The sequence below is a fragment of the Oncorhynchus kisutch genome, linkage group LG3, assembly GCF_002021735.2.
Source record: "Oncorhynchus kisutch isolate 150728-3 linkage group LG3, Okis_V2, whole genome shotgun sequence".
Classification (NCBI taxonomy): Eukaryota; Metazoa; Chordata; class Actinopteri; order Salmoniformes; family Salmonidae; genus Oncorhynchus; species Oncorhynchus kisutch.
The window spans coordinates 42,767,127-42,786,905 of NC_034176.2; the positions used below are offsets into that span (position 1 = coordinate 42,767,127).

Here is a 19,779-nt window from a genome sequence, read left to right on the forward strand (position 1 = left end):
ATTTAGGGTATGTAAACATTATATGAAGTGGCATTGTTTAAAGTGGCTAGTGATACATTTATTACATCAATTTTTCCATTATTAAAGTGGCTGGAGTTGAGTCAGTATGTTGGCAGCAGCCACTCAATGTCAGTGTTTAACAGTCTGATGTTCTTGAGATAGAAGCTGTTTTGTTTTGACCTCGCCTTCTGGATGATAGCGGGGTGAACAGGCAGTGGCGGGTGGTTGTTGTCCTTGATGATCTTTTTGGCCTTCCTGTGACATCGGGTGGTGTAGGTGCCCTGGAGGCCAGGTAGTTTGCCCCCAGTGATGCATTGTGCAGACCTCACTACCCTCTAGAGAGCCTTACGGTTATGAGCGGAGCAGTTGCCGTACCAGGCGGTAATACAGCCCGACAGGATGCTCTCGATTGTGCATCTGTAAAAGTTTGTGAGTGTTTTTTGTGACAAGCCGAATTTAGAGGCGCTGCTGCACCTTCTTCACCACACTGTCTGTGTGGTTGGACCATTTCAGTTTGTCTGTGATGTGTATGCTGAGGAACTTAAAACGTTCTACCCTCTCCACCACTGTCCCGTCGATGTGGATATGGGGGTTCTCCCTCTGCTGTTTCCTAAAGTCCACAATCATCTCCTTTGTTTTGTTGACATTGAGTGTGAGGTTATTTTCCTGACACCACACTCCGAGGGCCCTCACCTCCTCCCTGTAGGCCGTCTCGTCGTTGTTGGTAATCAAGCCTACCACTGTAGTGTCGTCGGCAGACCTTATGAAAGTTGCCCAGTATACCCATAATCTTGTAATAAATCAAATTTAGTGATACATGAACTTGACATTTCTGCCATCTATTGTGACATTGTTGGAGGATAACCAACCTTTTCTAAGCTGCAATAAATGCTCGGCTACACAGTTTCTTCAGACAACAGTCTCCGGTATCAACATTGCCAAGCAAACAAAAACAGGCAGAAGGGAGAATTGGTAGACATGCTGAGATAAGAGAACATACTCTTTGCCAGAATTCAGCCAGCCTTCACAAGACCCGAACATATACAAACATGTCCCATGTTGTGTTTCACACCTCCAGCAGAGGAATGACATTTCTTTTTTTTCCAGTATCACTGGCATATAGTATGTTCTATGGATGGTCTTAAACTACAGTAATTTATGTCTGAGATTATATGAACATGACTGGGCATTCAAACATATCTGTATCCATTCGTCATCATCATCAATAGCTTTTCCTCCGATTTGTTGTTTTACATGTCATCTGAAAAATGCCTGCGGGTGGCGACAGAGATCATTGCGACTTGGTCTGCATCTTTCATGCTGCGGGCGGTCAGAGAGACGTCTTTGGGATTAAAATATTTTTATTGTCCTCTATATTATTTGGAAAGGGTCCGCTTTCTGCTTTATATGCGTTAGCCTATCTATTGTATTAAAAACACATCTTTATTCACACTCAGAATTCGCTGTTTCATTTTGGTAGCCTACCTCTCCTAGTTGGGCGTGAGAGTTCAAGTGCGCCTAGTATGTCTGGTCTCGTTAAAATAGAGTAGGCTGCATACATGGGTGGAGAATCACGTAGTAGTTAATTGAAATATGAAATTAACTTAAATATGATTAGACTGTAGTTTACTACAGTGTCTGTAAGTAAATAGGCTTTTGATAATGGAAAGAAGTGGAGGGCGCTCAACCAACGTGAGTCAAAGTGCAATATTTTTCTGGAATCATCATTGAGGAAAAAAGAAAAGGCACACAACACGCGCAAAGGTTAGACTACTATGTTAAGCGAGCGTTGAACCATTTCATTTTCAATAACTATTGATTATCCATTTATTTGTCTCTGCCTTGTAAAAGCTCGACTATATCCTATAGGCCTATGCAAAATGTTGCTGTCGCTGTCATAATTCTTGCTGCTTCAAGTTCAGTAGCCATACCTGCGACATCAGGTGCGTGTGTGGTCTCAATTAAATACGGTAGGCTATAGCCTATGCATGGGCGAAGAAGCACGGGGCAGTTATCTTTCCGAGGAAATGTACTTCCTAAATACTTTACTACATTGCCTAGAAATAGATCACCCATATTTCTCCTTCTGATAATCTTCCAACTCCTAAAAGGTAGGCTATACAAATAGCTCAAGAGAAAGTGCAAGTCTCTCCTACTCTGCTCTCTTCAAACTACATCTACTACATCTAGCCTAATATTATGGCCATGTGCCGAATCTTTGGTAATTTTAACTATTTCTTAAGTTACTTTTGCGCATCTGATATTGCCTATATGGCGCAACATTTCAGGGACCATGGCTGGCAAGTAAGCTGAGTCACATAAGCCTAAAATAACATTGAGGGACTGTGGTTGGGTTTGGGACAAGTTCTTGCAGTAGCAGGTGGGAGTCAGCGGTGCAGGCGGTTGCAGGTGGAGTGCGATATGAAAAACTGCAGATTAAGAAATCGGTCCCGCTCAGACCTCTACTGTGCACCATGAGAGTGGAGCCTGTAATGTTAGAGCTGTTTATTACTGTGTCAGTGTGAAAAGCAGGGAATTAGCTAGGGAAACTGATAAATCAATAATGTTACATTGCCATACTGACTAATAAAAACTCACATTGCACTGAAAAAACATTAGAATATCAATTCTCAATCATTTGGCTGATGGTTTCATCATTTGATTCAGGTCTAGTGTCATCAAAAATCATAGCTAACATTAGCCAACCTTTTGCCAGCTCTCTCTTTCTAACGGTACATCAAGTTGTGAAAGCTTTACAAGTTCATTTACTTCTGTTGAAACAGAACAAAACGAAGGCTTAAAAACATTTCCATACAAACAACTGCTGTTAGATAGTAATAATAGCCACCTCATATCGCTATCTGATAGATAGCTAGATGTTAGGACTGACCTGGCTGTGGTAGCTACAGTACTAGCTAGCGTAGCTAATTCATTCACCTCAGTAGCTAACGTTACATGTCAGTTACAATACTAGCTCAGCACTGCGAATAAACACTAGTTACCTTGTCAGTTACATCAGTCGCCTAAAGAGTAGCCAATTTTTACAACTCTGTGAAAAAGCGCAACACATACACACTGAACTATGCTCAACTCTTGCGTGCCGGTCCAGCCAGCCTTCCAGAAGCTTTGCCTTCAGACAGCCTGTCAGCCTGCTCTGTGGTATCCAAGCGGTCCTAAATCCAGCTGGCTGAACACTCCAAACAGCCTACCCGACCACTCGGAGGCATGGTCCTAAAGCACACCTTTGCCTCTTTTTGTATCACATTGCAATGATACAACTGGGGGGGGCAAAAATGCCATTTCAGAATGTGGGGGGGACATGACCCCCCCCGTCCCCAGTGAAAGTTGCACCCCTGGTTGTGGGGGTCTCTTCTTCCCGGTAGGCAAAACAGCTGGGGAAGATGCCAATGTAACCAGCACAGTGTCCCTCCAGCCACTCCTCGTTGACTGGTAGACAGACGGGGGAAAGAGGGGGGATAGAGTCATTTGTCAGAACAGGAGGTTACGTACTTACTGTGCACTTAAAAAGCACAAGACTTCATAATTTCTCATTCTCCATTACCTTCACTGAGAATGTCAATAGAGTCTCCCTCACTGAACTCCAAGTCCTCTGGGCCCTCTGCTGCATAGTCATACAGTGCCACCATCTGGTAGAGAATGGTACGGTTGTCCAGGCGGTCCTCAGTCTGACACAGGGAGAGCAGAGGAACATATTATTTACTCAGAAATTAGCCACACAATACATTGATGAATTTAAATTCAAAATGGCCCTGTGCTACATACAGTATATTGTACTATTGATTATTCCAGAGGGATACACTATAGGTCTTTGTCCAAAATGGCACCCTATTCCCTATATGCTGTAATACTTTTTGCCTGAGCCCTGTGGATCTCACCTGGCACCACAGTGTGGTTCTGCCTGCCTCTGCCACCTCCAGCAGGGCCCTGAGCCCCTCCTCCCCATCCAGAGGCTTCAGCACCTGGGAGCCATGCTGCCTGTGTCTGAGGGGAGAGGAGATAAGGAGAGGAAGAGGAGGAAGAAGGAGGGGAGGAGAGGGAATGGGAGAAAGGAATAGAGGGGGGGGGGGGTAAAGTGGACACACATGAGGGTGAGTGGTTATATTTTTAGTGCGATAGCAGCACTGAAATGACAGAAATGGGTTGGCAGGTCTGCAGTTACCTGAGGCGCAAGTGTGAGGCTGGCTGCCCCAATTTGTGTGCAATTCTCTCCTGTAGGTCATCGTATGGCGTGCCTAAAGGGACACTCAGAGCCACGGTGTATCTGTAATGCACCTTTACCACCACAGACCCAGCCTCTGCTCCCTGGGGTGAAGTGGGATCCTGTGAGAAAACATGTATATTCTATGGCATGGGAAGTATCTGCACAAAAAAATACAATAACAATTCTGCAAAAAGCACTTTCTACATGATTGTATAGGAAACAAACATGAGTGAATGATCATAAGGAAGCTTTCAGAAAAAAATGTATCTCCTGACAGTATAACTGGATTGGCAGCTTTTGACTGGACAGAGATGGAGAAGTCTAGTCTAAGTGTAGAACACTCTCCCTGAAACCTCTCTTTCCCCTAGCCAGCCAGTCAGGCATCATATTGGAAAGTATAGCAGCCTTCACACGAGAAGTCCATTACATTTTGGCACAGGCATCAGGGAGATTTTAAGAGGTCATTTCTTCTTATGAAAATAATTCAGGTCACTGACATGGTGAGGCACAAAATAACATATATTTTTTTATCTGACATCTCCCTCCCTTAGGTATTCTCTGGACTTAATTAGGGCACATCATCAGCATTCTATTCATTACACCACTACAACACTTTATGAGTCATAAAATGATTTTCTATTTATACACTCCATCAGAATAATGTATATGTAAACCCAGCTGGAAGGAAGTATAGTATAACATAGTTTGTGGGTGTCAAGTGATTACTTCTGTACACCTGCACATTGAATAAGGTGCTGGCACTGACCTGTATATACTTGCATTCTCATGCTTCTTTAACTCACATTGTAGTTGTTGTGCGTTTAAAATATATATATATTTCTGTAATTATCTATATTATTATCATCATCACTGCTTTGTTGGGAAATAGCTTTCAAGGTATGAATTTCCCTGTACTGTTTCATACCTCTTGTTTCCTGTGCACATGGAAAATAAACTTTGAAACCTTGACCCTTCTTTTGAATCATGCTGATACACATTCTGTGAGATATCCTACAGTACAACTTGAGGACAGATCGACTAAATATTTTCACCTGCTATCTTTAGAAGGAATAAATGACATGTTCATAATCTTCATTTTATCTTTAAATTTATTATTTCGCTGGTGATTAACAGCTACAAACTCAGATACAAACACTGATTAAGTCAGGCCCTTTACTCACCAGTTCAGTGGGGCTGTCTACTGTGGATGTGTACTTGCGTAGCAGTGTGGAACTGATTGGTGGGTGGGTGGCAGAGGCATAGGATGGTGGTGGTGTCTGTCTAACTGGGCTCTCTGCAGATGAATTACAGTACAACATTAAAACACTCAGTGAAGAGGCTTTCAAAATGATCAAATTTATACCGGTAGTACTGTACATGGGCATGCCAGAATGACGACTGTTATAATTAAATAAACAACAAAAGGTGCTTTAGTTTAGATGGATTCTGGCCTGGCTCCATCCCCTTGTCCTGTCCTCTGCCAGAGGGGTTAAATGAGTTGAGCCTACCCGGAGGAGATGCTATGGGGCTGGGCTGGTTCTGTGGGCGAGTGGGCGGCCTGAGGCCCGGTGGGAGGGGGATCCCACTGGGAATACTCTGTGGAGGACACATCAGAACAGGGTAGTCAAGGTAACAGATCTCTCTCTGTGCTTTCCATTACAGCAGTGAACTATCCAGAGAGGCTGGGCTAATAATTGCTATTCCTTTTATGACACCTCTCTCCCTCATCGTTAAAATCCAAGGGAATTCAACAAGCCTGTCTGTCCTCTACATCTAGAAGTGTTAAGCAGGTGCAACTTTAGTACATTGTGATACAGCAACTTCTTCCCTGACACATCACTTTTCCCCCACTAAGTCCCGGGGGGGGGGTGTACAGTGGAGATAAAGCTCTGTTCAGCATTCCTCTAAAATTGAAAATTGAGAGATTAAATAGCCCAGATTTTATAAAATGTAAATGAAGCTGCTCCTAAATGTAGTGGCACATTTAGTTCACCTCTATAACAGACATTGTCTTTGTAAAATAATAGAATAAGAAAATCTTACTTTATTATTTCTCCTGCCTTTGGACTTCTTGATATCCACTGGGTCTAGCAGTGTCATGGGGACAAGTCCTTTCTAAAGGAAGAAAGAAATTCAAAATGAAAGATGAGTGGTAGTCAAATATCAAAAGGCATAAATACACAATCATACAGAAAGAAGACAGGCCACAATAAAAGGAGTAGGTGCACTGGCGTAGTGGAAACCCCCGCAGTCCCCATTGTCCAATTTATTTGTTAATATTTGATAAATCCTTTTTTTCATTTCCACACGTAGCAAGCGAAGTGTTTGTGTTGTCCAGTCTAGATGGTAGTAGGTGAGGCAGACAGACAATATAGTTGTCATGCATTTAATTAGCCCATTTCTCGGCCGCCTCGGCCTTCTCACCTGATTGGCTATCAAGTATCACAAAAGTTAAATGAATCAGGTTGAACTCAGGTGGAGTGAGTGCTTTGTTCAAGATGGATAAACAAAAGGCAAGAAAGACCAGGCGTGCACAAAAACGCTGTAAAAAAAATCTATCTTGTGCCAAATTACTGATAAGCATCATCAAAGCTACCACCTCCTCCTCGAATTACGAAACACCATCGCAGAAGGAAGCTAGTAGACCTAGTTATGCAGCAGCTAGCACTAGCAGCCTCCCATTCCCGACAGAGCCCCTGCTGCCCTTGCCCGGCAATGAGTGGCCTTGCTCCTCCTCTTCTTCCTCCCCTCAAGAATAGTGACAGTTCCTCTAGTGATAGTCCCTCCTTCTCTTCCTCCTCACCCAGAAAACCAAGCTGATGACTGCCAGAGACCCAGCGGCGCTCATGACAGCAACCTCCATTCTGTGAACACTGGTAAGCCTACGAGTGATGGAACGGATCGCCCCGACAGCATGGAGTCCAAGTTCCAATGTGTAATATAAATAGTCTATCAGTTAAATACTGTATACAGCTATAAATAGTCTATCAGTTAAATACTGTATACAGCTATAAATAGCCTACTAGCCTATCAATTGCCAGACAGCTCTTGTGAGCAGCACAGCCTCGTCTGGAATGTATTGCATTGTTCTTATGTGCTTTGTAATTCAAGCATCATTGTTAGCTTCTACTATGGAGTAGCGACCACTAGTTACAGGGGTCTTTCACCTGTCCATCGTGTATGACCGTGGCCAGTCCATCTCTTTCCATATCACTGAAGACAAACACCATGGCTCCCCCTGGCACCGTCAGCTGACCAGGGCCCCCGGATATGTAGGGGGTACGCAGACACATGTAGCGAGAATCCCTACGGGGAGGCAAATACACCATTAGAAGTAAAGGGTAAACATGCACACTACCATGCTTTTCTCACTTGTAGTGCAGAGAGTGAAAACCCCCAAATGTTATTTTACCTTTATTTAATTAGGCAAGTCAGTTAAGAACAAATTCTTATTTTCAATGACGTGGGTTAACTGCCTGTTCAGGGGCAGAACGACAGATTTGTACCTTTTCAGCTCAGGGATTTGAACTTGTAACCTTTCGGTTACCAGTCCAATGCTCTAACCACTGCCGCCCCAAAAATAAACTCACCCAATTTGACTTTTGGACACCATGTCACTCAATCCACCATATTAACACCATATTATATTCTTTGGATTAAAATATCAGCTCTGAGCTTTTCCTATGATGTCCCTGCTCATTTTTCTGCTCCAATGACATTCATTTTGGGAACATAATTAAATATCAATGTGAATAATGTAACTTACTCCACTCTATCCACCTTGGGCTCGTAGTATCCAGGTTTCTGTTCAGAGGACAGAGTCACAGTCAGAGGGAGAAGCAGAAGGCATGGGCTTTGGGCTGTGTCCCAAATGGTACCCTATTCCCTTTATAGTGCACTACTTGGGTGCGGGGTGGGGGGCAGAAAATAATAATAATGTGTACATTGCAAATTGACCACAACTAATCCCAAAAAGAGATTGTATTTGAAAATAACAATAATTTCATACCTTAATCACATTGAGACATACAGTATGTCTATTTTTATTTATTTGGGGGAATACTTGGGAACAGATGTCCTAAAATAAAGTCAATTTTGCTGAGCTTCTTGTAATTTTACAGTAATTTTTTTTTTATTACCCAAAACGGTATTTTTTCAAATAATTGAAGGGATAAAAAAAAAAAACGCCTGTTGCCGACCCCTGAAATAGTGTGCCATTTGGGATGCACACAAGGTTCTGTGTAATTCCAATGCTGTTCTAACAGCATTATTCAGCCTTACCTGAACCCTGAGAGGTTCAAATCCACCAAAGTCATCATTGGGAATCATAGAGGAAATGACCTGAAAGCACAGGAAAGGCCAATCTGTGATTAAATCTGATTCAATTCGCACGCACGCACACACACACACACACACACACACACACACACACACACACACACACACACACACACACACACACACACACACACACACACACACACACACACACACACACACACACACACAGAGACAGAGAGTGGTGTGGATTTACTGTACCTTTGGTTTTCCCAGGAAGTCCCTCTCTCCCAGCTGTTCTACGTCCTGTTTCCTGGGGCGGAACACCTGCCCCTCTGGCACCAGGAGGACAGGCAGCACCTCTCCCCTCTGGGGATGGACACACACGCACGCATGCACGCGCACACACAAAGAGAGAGAGAGAGAGAGAGAGAGAGTAACTCAGCACAAAGAGAAATGTAGCCATGTAGAACAGGACACCAGACACCATCATGCCAATGTCAAAAGACTATGTGGGGATATAGCCAGGACTTTTCCCTGGCCATGTGACTTGATCAGTGAGAAACAACCTCTGGTTCTTTGTGGGGAGATTTCCGATGTCTTCAGTGAATGTTTCTGATCGTGTACTTACAGAGATCATGTCTAAAGCCACCTCCATGTTCCCTCCTCGCCCCCCTCTTCCTTTCTCCTGGGAGGCTGAGATCAGAATGTCCCGGGCTTTGTCCAACTGGTCCAGTCTAGAGTGGACAGCTGCTGCGTTATACAAGACCTGGACAACCATAGAGAGACTGTCACAACTGACACCTTATTCCTTATATAGTGCACTCGATTCCCTATCTTGTGCACTATTTTTAACCAGAGCCCTATGTGCACTGGTCAAAAGTAATGCAGTATAGGAATAGTGGGCCATAATAACAAAATCAAAACAAACTTTATTTGTCACAACACAACAAGCCCTTAAGTAAGCATTTCATGGTAAGATTGTATTCGGCACATGTGACAAATAAAGTTTGATTTGATCTTGTTGTACACTCTCCATCTGCTCACACAGACAAGTAATACTCAACAACAGCCCATGAGAGAGCTAAATTATGCTGCAATTGACAACTTTGGTGATGCCTCATCTCTTAACAAAAATATATAGATTTGTCTGGGTGCTACAGACAATACGTAATTCAACTTGAATCAATAAAGGTCTCACAAATGTGGTTAATAAACCAAAAACAATAAACACATTTGTTCTAGCGGATAGATTTGGGGAAATAAATTCCTATGCAATTCCTATGTCAAGAATGCCTTCGCCTGACAGACAGACACATAGTCAGTAGCTCAGATTGAGACAAACACAGCCACAGGTGAACATGGGGTAGGAATGTGTAATACGTCTTATCTTCATTATGAGAGGTATTTAATATTGTGTAACCTCAGAAACTCCCCCCCCCCTTCCTTCAATGTGGCTTTGTCAAAGATCCCTACCAGGTGGTGTATCTGGCTTCTGAACCTCACAATGAAAGTGTTGACATTTTGGAACTGGGGATATTCTCATATTTCTCAGTTTACACCCCAAATGGCACCCTATTTCCTATATAGTGCACTTATTTTGACAAGAGCCCTATTATAACAAGTCACAATGACCAACATTTGTGCCCTTTAAAGAGAATAGGGTGGCATTTGGGATGCAAACTTAATAAAAATATCTGACACCATTATATCTGACACTATATACATTTGGATTGTCATAGATCCATTTAGAATATTGTTTAATCATACTTTACTCCACTACTGGTACCTGGTGCACACATATAAGGTAAAAACTACACCTGCACGGAGATCCTATTATATTAGAGTTCTAATACAGAATGTAATTATATGTACACCTATAAGACTGTGGTGTAAGTCTACACCTATAAGTTACAAGTCCACCTATAGGATTACGGTGTTAGTATGATACAAGTCCACCTATAGGGTCACGGTGTTAGTATGATACAAGTCCACCTATAGGATCACGGTGATAGTATGATACAGGTCCACCTATAGGATCACGGTGTTAGTATGATACAAGTCCACCTATAGGATCACGGTGTTAGTATGATACAAGTCCACCTATCGGATCACGGTGTTAGTATGATGCAAGTCCACCTATAGGATCACGGTGTTAGTATGATACAAGTGTACGCTTTTAAGAGCATGGTGTAAGTCTGTTGTACCTGCCAACTGTAGAGCTTGTAGCGTAGCCCCAGCTGTTTGTAATCAATGACCATGTTCCCTCTCATGTGTTTCTGAGCCGAGGTACAGTCATTCAGAGCCTCCTCCAGCCTGCACACATACCCACACACACACACGCATGCACGCACCACACACATACCCACACACAGCAGCAAGGAGATGTCAGATATAATGGCTATCAGCTAAATGTCTCTTGTAATCCAAAGAATGAATAAACAGTCATTTGCCTTCATAGGTTAACCAATGTCTAAAAACTGTACAGACTAAACCTGTTGTTTACTTTAATAAAAGACAGAACATCAGTAGACCTAAGAGGAACCATAATGTTGTACAGTGATCACTTACCTGCTAGCCATCATGAATGCTCCAGCTCTTTGGAAGAAGCCAACTGCAAGTCGCTCATCCTTTGCTATGGTCTGGTCTAGAGCCTTGGCAACACAGGGTGACAGATAAATATGACACACACACACGTGCACACCCATACACTCCAGATATTGATTAATCACTCTCCTCCAGACTGACCTGGATGGCAGGCTCCAGCTGCCCCAAGGCGAGGTGAGCAGAGGCGGTCAGAAACAGAGTCCGGGAGGTAGGTTCAGTGATCTGGTTGAGTTTAGACAGGGCTCCCTGCCAGTCTCTGGCATCCACTGCCTTTACCGCCTCATCCCACAACCGCAAAAACTCTGTGTACAACATCCTCCTCCTGTGGTATGAAGTTTTATATAAAGGACAAGTTATACCACAAAACATTTAGGACAAGTGGGAAGCAGAAGAATTGTATACTGCAATTTTAAAGAGAATCGGGTACATCCATTTTCACACTTTTAAATGTTTGATATAGAGCCATTGTAGTTTATATCGCCCCTGTTGTTTTTCAAAACCCAGACTCCCTAATTAACCGATAACCTTGACAAGTCTGAGTGCAATGAAGACAATAACGAGATTACTCTGAGAATTTCATGTAGGCCTACAATGTAATAACTGGACAAACTGGTGTGGTAGCCTTTAAGAGGGGGGATAACACAACAAATAAAATAATTAGCGTATCTTCATCATTAAACAAGAACAACCAGCTTTGTGCTCATACTCAGCAGACACAGCAGGGAGATTTTCATTGGGTGACTTTTAAAGAGTATGCCAGTCTTTCACATGTAATAATCAACCACATGCTAGAAGGACTTCCTTAAATATATCTTGCCTTTAAATATGTATTTAAATCATTGTTAAATCATTGTTAAATATATACAAAAAATGGTTACTTACAGGTTCTCCCTCTAACACTTAAAACATAAACAAGAAGAGAATCCTATGGACAATTATAGGTTCCTGGTAAAGTATTCCACCTGAGCACCTTGAGTCTCCCTCAGGATGGTAGGGAAAGCTGCATAATTTGGCGACAGCAGTGAGTGAGCCACAACCCTGCTCTACAAGGAAGTCAGTCGCATTCCCTGGGGTGGGGAGGTTGAGCAAGCAAACAAGGCACGGAATGCACCTGGGCTGTTTCTCAAATGGAACCCTATTCCCTAAATAGAGCACTACTCTTGACCAGGGTCCATAGGGCAAAAGTCAAAAGTAGTATATTATATAGAGAATAGGGTGCCATTTGGGACATACTCCAGGAGACAGTGACAATAGCAAGAACACAATAGCTTCAATTACAAAGTTTTACTGATTCACAAAGGGCGAGACTACAGTTGAAGGCACACACCCACTGAGATTGACTTAGGTCGTGGCTGATTCACACCTTTTATAACACACTCATTATGAAACTAGGACGCATTCACTTACATTCTGGTAATTCAAATTGAACTTTGAAACTTGGGACTTTAAATGGATGTTCAAGAAGAGGAAGATGGAAGGAAAATATATTTGCCATTGGGTTTTTACCTGTCTACCAGAGCTGCTTTCTTTGAACGCTCACCTTTCCAATTGAATGATAGTTGGCTTAACTGTTTTACAAGCTATGTCGTGTTAAAGAACAGGTTCAGCTTTTTATTTTTTTTATTTCACCTTTATTTAACCAGGTAGGCCAGTTGAGACCAAGTTCTCATTTACAACTGCGACCTGGCCAAGATAAAGCAAAGCAGTGCGACAAAAACAACAACACAGAGTTACACATGAACAAACGTAGTCAATAACACAAAAGAAAAGAAAAATTGAAAAATCTATGTACAGTGGGTGCAAATGTAGGAGAGTAGGGAGGTAGGCAATAGATAGGCCATAGAGGCGAAAATAATGACAATTTAGCATTAATACTAGAGTGATAGATGTGCAGATGATGATGTGCAAGTAGAGATACTGGGGTGCAAAATAGCAAGAGGGTAAGTAATAATATGGGGATGAGGTTTCTAGCTTCTCTAGAAATTAAATGAAACATATGTTTAAGTAAACTATGCATTTGTTTATGAATACCTATCCCTGAGGAATCATATTATTAATTCATCATAGACAAATGATTTTTGTCTATGAGATACATAGAGACAGAGAGAGAGAGAGAGGTCATGATCAGATGAGCTCCTGCATTTTTCAGCATTTTCTTTACAAAAACATAGGTTTAGAGTTAGATAAACTTGGATTTATTGTCAGGAACATATACAGGATGCTACCCTCTACACATAACCTTTACTCCAAATCAAAACTCAAAACCTACAACCGGATTTTGGACAGAATTACAGAATCACCTGGAAGGCTTACAACTACCAAGGATTATTATATTATTATATTAGAAGACAAATACACTACATCACTTTATAAGGACTGAACGCTAAATTAAGGCTGCCATCGTGATACAACTTCAATTAGCACTGACGTGTCAAGTGAGAGGTGTCAAAGCCCTTTGCCCAACAATGGAGAGTCGAACAGTCTACTCCAACCAAATGGAGAGGCCTTAGAAGCTGCCTCCCGCTGTTCAGAGGTAATTCAAATACAGTACCCTGTGTATGTAAAGAATGATAAGGCAAGAAAAGATCACAAAATGAAGCTCTTATGGAAAATCAAAAGACACTTTTGGATGACTATTACAAAAATGGGATCATCAGCAACCTCATATTTCACACAAACCATCCCCTGGCATGACACAGTGCTATATTAGCACACTCCCCCTTTGTTAACCTCTCTGGGATATGTGGGAAGATACAGCGCCCCACCTGGCCAAAAGCCAGTGAAAATGCAGAGCGCCAAATTCAAATAAACTATAAAAATCAAACTTTCATGAAATCACACCTGTAAGATACCAACATGTCAGATTTCAAAAAGGCTTTTCGGCGAAAGCAAACAATGCTATTATCTGAGGGTAGCCCCTCCCTACACAAAGAGAGAATATATTTCAACCCTGCAGGCACGACACAAAACGCAGAAATAAAAATATAAATCATGCCTTACCTTTGACGAGCTTCTTTTGTTGGAATATGTCCCATAAACATCACAAATGGTCCTTTTGTTCGATTAATTCCGTCCATATATATCCAAAATGTCCATTTATTTGGCGCGTTTGATCCAGAAAAACACCGGTTCCAACTTGCGCAACGTGACTACAAAATATCTCAAAAGTTACCTGTAAACATTGCCAAAACATTTCAAACTACTTTTGTAATACAACTTTAGGTATTTTTTAAAGTAAATAATTGATCAAATTGAAGACGGGATGATCTGTGTTCAATACAGGAAGAAAACAAACTGACGCTACCTTTCTGGTCATGCGCCTCTATCAAACAGTACACTTGAAGTGGCCCTCGTTTTGAACAGGGCTACCTCTTCATTACACAAAGGAAAAACCTCTGACTGCAAGCAAGTCCCTTAGAAATCTGGATTCCCAATGAAAAACCTTTGAAAAGAAAGTGACCTTGGGGTTTCGCCTGCTACATAAGTTCTGTTATACTCACAGACATGATTCTAACAGTTTTAAGAAACTTCAGAGTGTTTCTATCCAAATCTACTAATAATATGCTTATCTTATCTTCTGGGGATGAGTAGTAGGCAGTTGAATTTGGGCATGCTTTTCAACCAAAATTCCAAATGCTGCCCCCTATCCTAGATAAGTTAAGAGAGGGGGTGTTAATGAGGGGTGGAAACTCAGGATACTTGACAACTAGGACTCTGAGTCAGCTAATATAAATCTCAATAAGTCTGGAACAGTAATGGTACAGGGCAACCCCAAACCGTTTCAGCTGGACTTTCACCTAATCAAAGAATAAGCCCAGCAGGAGAAGCTCTCCCTTGAGAAAGATATCCCCAACCGGGGCAGGTCAGACCAGACCTCTTCATTATACACTGTTCCAAAAAATTAAAGGGAACACTTAAACAACACAATGTAACTCCAAGTCAATCACACTTCTGTGAAATCAAACTGTCCACTTAGCAAGCAACACTGATTGACAATACATTTTACATGCTGTTGTGCAAATGGAATAGACAACAGGTGGAAATTATAGGCAATTAGCAAGACACCCCCAATAAAGGAGTGGTTCTGCAGGTGGTGACCACAGACCACTTCTCAGTTCCTATGCTTCCTGGCTGATGTTTTGGTCACTTTTGAATGCTGGCGGTGCTTTCACTATAGTGATAGCATGACTGCCATTAGGTACCGAGATGAGATCCTCGGACCCCTTGTGAGACCATATGCTGGTGCGGTTGGCCCTGGGTTCCTCCTAATGCAAGACAATGCTAGACCTCATGTGGCTGGAGTGTGTCAGCAGTTCCTGCAAGAGGAAGGCATTGATGCTATGGACTGGCCCGCCCGTTCCCCAGACCTGAATCCAATTGAGCACATCTGGGACATCATGTCTCGCTCCATCCACCAATGCCATGTTGCACCACAGACAGTCCAGGAGTTGGCGAATGCTTTAGAGTCCAGGTCTGGGAGGAGATCCCTCAGGAGACCATCCGCCACCTCATCAGGAGCATGCCCAGGCGTTGTAGGGAGGTCATACAGGCACGTGGAAGCCACACACACTACTGAGCCTTATTTTGACTTGATTTAAGGACATTACATCACAGTTGGATCAGCCTGTAGTGTGGTTTTCCATTTTAATTTTGAGTGTGACTCAGGTAGATAGAGGCAGGTAGAGCTGGAACAGCAGGTGATTACACTCCAGTCAGCACAGACCCAGACAACAGTCCAGCACAACAACACTCTCCTACTAGACCCGGAGAGCTGGAGGTGGAGAGAGACATATCTGCACTCTGGACAGTGGTGAGACAACTTCAACAGGAGAAAGAGCAGGAGCAGGAGAAGAACAGAGCACTAGAGGAGAGGATCAGACTGCTGGAGGAGAGGTTGAGGGGGATGGCGTGTGACAGAGAACAACCCACTAGAGAGGTGGCCACCCCCGCAGAGAAGCCAGCAGAACAGCCCACCTCGACAACACAGTAGAACAGTCCACACCAGACCCTGACCATAGCATCAACATCACAGCAGAACAGACAAATGAAGAACCCCAAGCCCAGGGGATCTCACCCCCTCTGAACACCCCCCCCTGTCAGCCACCCTGATAGCCCTCCTGACAACCCCCCCCCACCCACTGAGGACAATCACAAGACACAGATTGAACTCTTTATGGACTCAAATGGGAAATACAAGAAAAAAAAGTTTTTCCCAAACAGTGTCTAAACTCTGGTGTCCAAACACCCAGCACGCCCTAGACCTTCTGTCTGAGGACCAACTAGGGTCACCCAGTCACATAATAATACACATAGGCACAAATGACCTGAGACACAGCAGGAAAGGGTGGCCACAGCACAGAAGGGAGTGATTGAAAAAGCTGGTTATCTCCACCCTGCTACCACGAAAATACTTTCACCTTGCCACAATACAGCGGGTAAACGCAAGTATTTCCCGTGACTGTGCCTGAAAAAAACAAATGTTTACCTGGCCCACCACTTCACCCTGGACTTGAACAGCCTCTATGACCAGGTCCAACTAGGCAGCAGTGCCCACCTTCGCCCGGACTCTAAAGGACATCACTCTCAAACGTAGCCCCAACACTACGCCCAGACCAGCGAGACACTCTCCAAGACCTGCGGGTCCCCCCCCGCAGGACCTACACATAGAGGACCCACACCGAGAGGACTTACAACCAGACCACAACACCACCAGCCACATACACAGTCCCACCACAACCAATCAACCCCCCCCAAGTCAACCATGTCCACACCCCATTTAGGCCTCCCTCAGATCAGACCTATGCCCCTCCTGCCCACCCCATGCACCCCACCCCCGCAAAGAGGGCCTCAACATGGAAGTCACACATACGCCCAGGCCGTGAGCGGGCAAACAGGCCCAACCCCCACTCTTACACTAGCCCAAGCCAATGGCATGTGCCAGATGCTCAGCAGGCTCTGCTCACACTTACTGGCCTGATGCCAAACCACACGACCTACAACATTGGACACTTTATGGAACACAAAGCCTTCACTATCTCATCCTGGAATATCCAAGGCCTGAGGTCATCTGCCTTTGTCCTAAAGAGCAGGAACCTGGACTTCACCAAAGAAATCGGTAATACAGACATTGTCATCCTGCAAGAAACCTGGTATAGAGGAGACAGGCCCACTGGTTGCCCTCTAGGTTACAGGGAGTTGGTAGTCTCATCCACCAAACTACCAGGTGTGAAACAGGGAAGGGACTCAGGAGGTATGCTAATTTGGTATAGAGCAGACCTAACTCACTCCATTAAATTAATAAAAACAGGAACATTTTACATTTGGCTAGAAATTCAAAAGGAAATTCTAAATTTCCTCCTATGTGCTAACTATATCCCCCCACTAGAATCCCCATACTTTAATGAAGACAGCTTCTCCATCCTGGAGGGGGAAATCAATCATTTCCAGGCCCAGGGACATGAACTAGTTAGACTGTGGCGACCTAAATGCCAGAACTGGACAAGAACCCGACACCCTCAGCACACAGGGGGACAAACACCTGCCTGCAGGTGACAACATTCCCTCCCCCATATGCCTCCCTAGGCACAACTATGACAACATAACCAACAAAAACGGGTCACAGCTCCTGCAGCTCTGTTGCACGCTGGGTATGTACATAGTCAGTGGTAGGCTTTGAGGGGACTCCTATGGTAGGTACACCTATAGCTCATCTTTTGGCAGTAGTACTGTAGACTACTTTATCACTGACCTCAACCAAGAGTCACTCAGAGCGTTGACAGTCAGCCCACTGACACCCCTATCAGACCACAACAAAATCACAGTCTACTTGAACAGAGCAATACTCAATCATGAGGCACCAAAGCCAAAGGAACTGAGTAACATTAAGGAATGCTAAAGATGGAAGGAATGCAGTTTGGAAACCTACCAAAAAACAATTAGGCAACAACAAATCTCTTTTAGACAATTTCCTAGGTAAAACATTCCACTGTAGTAGTGAAGGTGTAAACTTGGCAATAGAAAATCTTAACAGTATATTTGACCTATCAGCTTCCCTATCAAATCTAAAAAATCTCAAATAGAAAACCGAAGAAAATGAACAAAAATGACAAATGGTTTGATGAAGAATGCAAAAATGGAAGAAATTGAGAAACCTGTCCAACCAAAAACATAGAGACCCGGAAAATCTGAGTCTACCCCTTCACTATGGTGAATCACTAAAACAATTCAGAAATACACTACGGAAAAAGAAGGAACAGCACAAAAGAAATCAGCTCAATGCAATTGAAGAAGCCATAGACTCTAACCACTTCTGGGAAAATTTGAAAACACTAAACAAACAACAACATGAAAAATTATCTATCCAAAATGGAGATGTATGGGTAAACCACTTCTCCAATCTTTTTAGCTCTATAACAAAAAACAAAGAGCAAAAACATATACATGATCAAATACAAATCTTAGAATCAACTATTAAAGACTACCAGAACACACTGGATTCTCCAATTTCCTTGAATGAGCTACAGAACAAAGTAAAAACCCTCCAACCCAAAAAGGCATGTAGTGTTGCTGGTATTCTCAATGAAATGATCAAATATACAGACAACAAATTGCAATTGGCTATACTAAAACTCTTTAACATCATCCTTAGCTCTGGCATCTTCCCCAATATTTGGAACCAAGGACTGATCACCTCAATCCACCAAAGTGGAGACAAATTTGACCCCAATAACTACCGTAGGATATGTGTCAACAGCAACCTTGGGAAAATCCTCTGCATTATCATTAACAGCAGACTCGTACATTTCCTCAGTGAAAACAATGTACTGAGCAAATTGTCAAATTGTCTTTTTACCAAATTACCGTACAACAGACCATGTATTCACCCTGCACACCCTAATTGACAAAAAAAAGGCAAAGTCTTCTCATGCTTTGTTGATTTCAAAAAAGCCTTCAACTCAACAAATTTGTATAGGGTCTGCTATACAAATTTATGGAAAGTGGTGTTGGGGGTAAAACATACGACATTAGAAAATCCATGTACACAAACAACAAGTGTGCGGTTAAAATAGGCAAAAAACACACACATTTCTTCCCACAGGACCGTGGGGTGAGACAGGGATGCAGCTTAAGCCCCACCCTCTTCAACATATATATCAACGAATTGGCGCGGGCACATGAAAAGTCTGCAGCACCCGACCTAGAATCTGAAGTCTAATGTCTACTGATGATCTGGTGCTTCTGTCACCAACCAAGGAGGGCCTACAGCAGCACCTAGATATTCTGCACAGATTCTGCCAGACCTGGGCCCTGACAGTAAATCTCAGTAAGACCAAAATAATGTTGTTCCAAAAAATCTCCAGTCGTCAGGACCATAAATACAAATTTCATCTAGACACCGTTGCCCTAGAGCACACAAAAAACTATACATACCTTGAGCCCATTACACTTTATGGTTGTGAGGTCTGTGGTCCGCTCACCAACCAAGAATTCACTAAATGGGACAAACACCAAATTGAGACTCTGCATGCTGAATTCTTCAAAAATATCCTCCATGTACAACGTAGAACACCAAATAATGCAGAGCAGAATTAGGCCGATACCCGCTAATTATCAAAATACAGAAAAGAGACGTTAAATTCTACAACCACCTAAAAGGAAGCGATTCCCAAACC

At 43.0% G+C, this 19,779-nt stretch overlaps 1 protein-coding gene across 2 annotated transcripts; it reads right to left on the bottom strand.

Annotated features, from left to right (window-relative positions):
- Positions 1–2,490: 2,490 nt before the first annotated feature.
- Positions 2,491–12,746, bottom strand: LOC109872484 (NADPH oxidase activator 1). 2 transcript variants are annotated; one of them, XM_020463739.2, is made up of 16 exons: positions 11,990–12,746; positions 11,249–11,429; positions 11,072–11,154; positions 10,708–10,816; positions 9,132–9,269; positions 8,762–8,869; positions 8,504–8,563; positions 7,989–8,026; positions 7,390–7,528; positions 6,266–6,337; positions 5,731–5,818; positions 5,404–5,516; positions 4,181–4,341; positions 3,897–4,002; positions 3,563–3,686; positions 2,491–3,447 (listed from the first exon to the last, which is right to left on the bottom strand). In XM_020463739.2, the coding sequence occupies exons 2-16, from the start codon at positions 11,420–11,422 to the stop codon at positions 3,302–3,304; spliced, it is 1,659 nt and encodes a 552-aa protein (XP_020319328.1). In that variant the 5' UTR covers positions 11,423–11,429; positions 11,990–12,746; the 3' UTR covers positions 2,491–3,301. The 2 variants fall into 2 exon arrangements, with proteins under 2 accessions (XP_020319328.1, XP_031662423.1); XM_031806563.1 differs by lacking the exon at positions 11,990–12,746 and having other exon boundaries at positions 11,249–11,954.
- Between the last annotated feature and the right edge of the window lie 7,033 nt (positions 12,747–19,779).

Coding starts and splice junctions, on each gene's coding strand:
- LOC109872484 (XM_031806563.1), bottom strand. CDS start 11,476: ATGTTTTGTGGTATAACTTGTCCTTTATATAAAACTTCATACCACAGG. Junction 7,529..7,988: donor CCCAAGGTGGATAGAGTGGA/GTAAGTTACATT, acceptor GCCTCCCCGTAG/GGATTCTCGCTACATGTGTC. Junction 4,003..4,180: donor GCCTCACACTTGCGCCTCAG/GTAACTGCAGAC, acceptor CTCTCCCCTCAG/ACACAGGCAGCATGGCTCCC.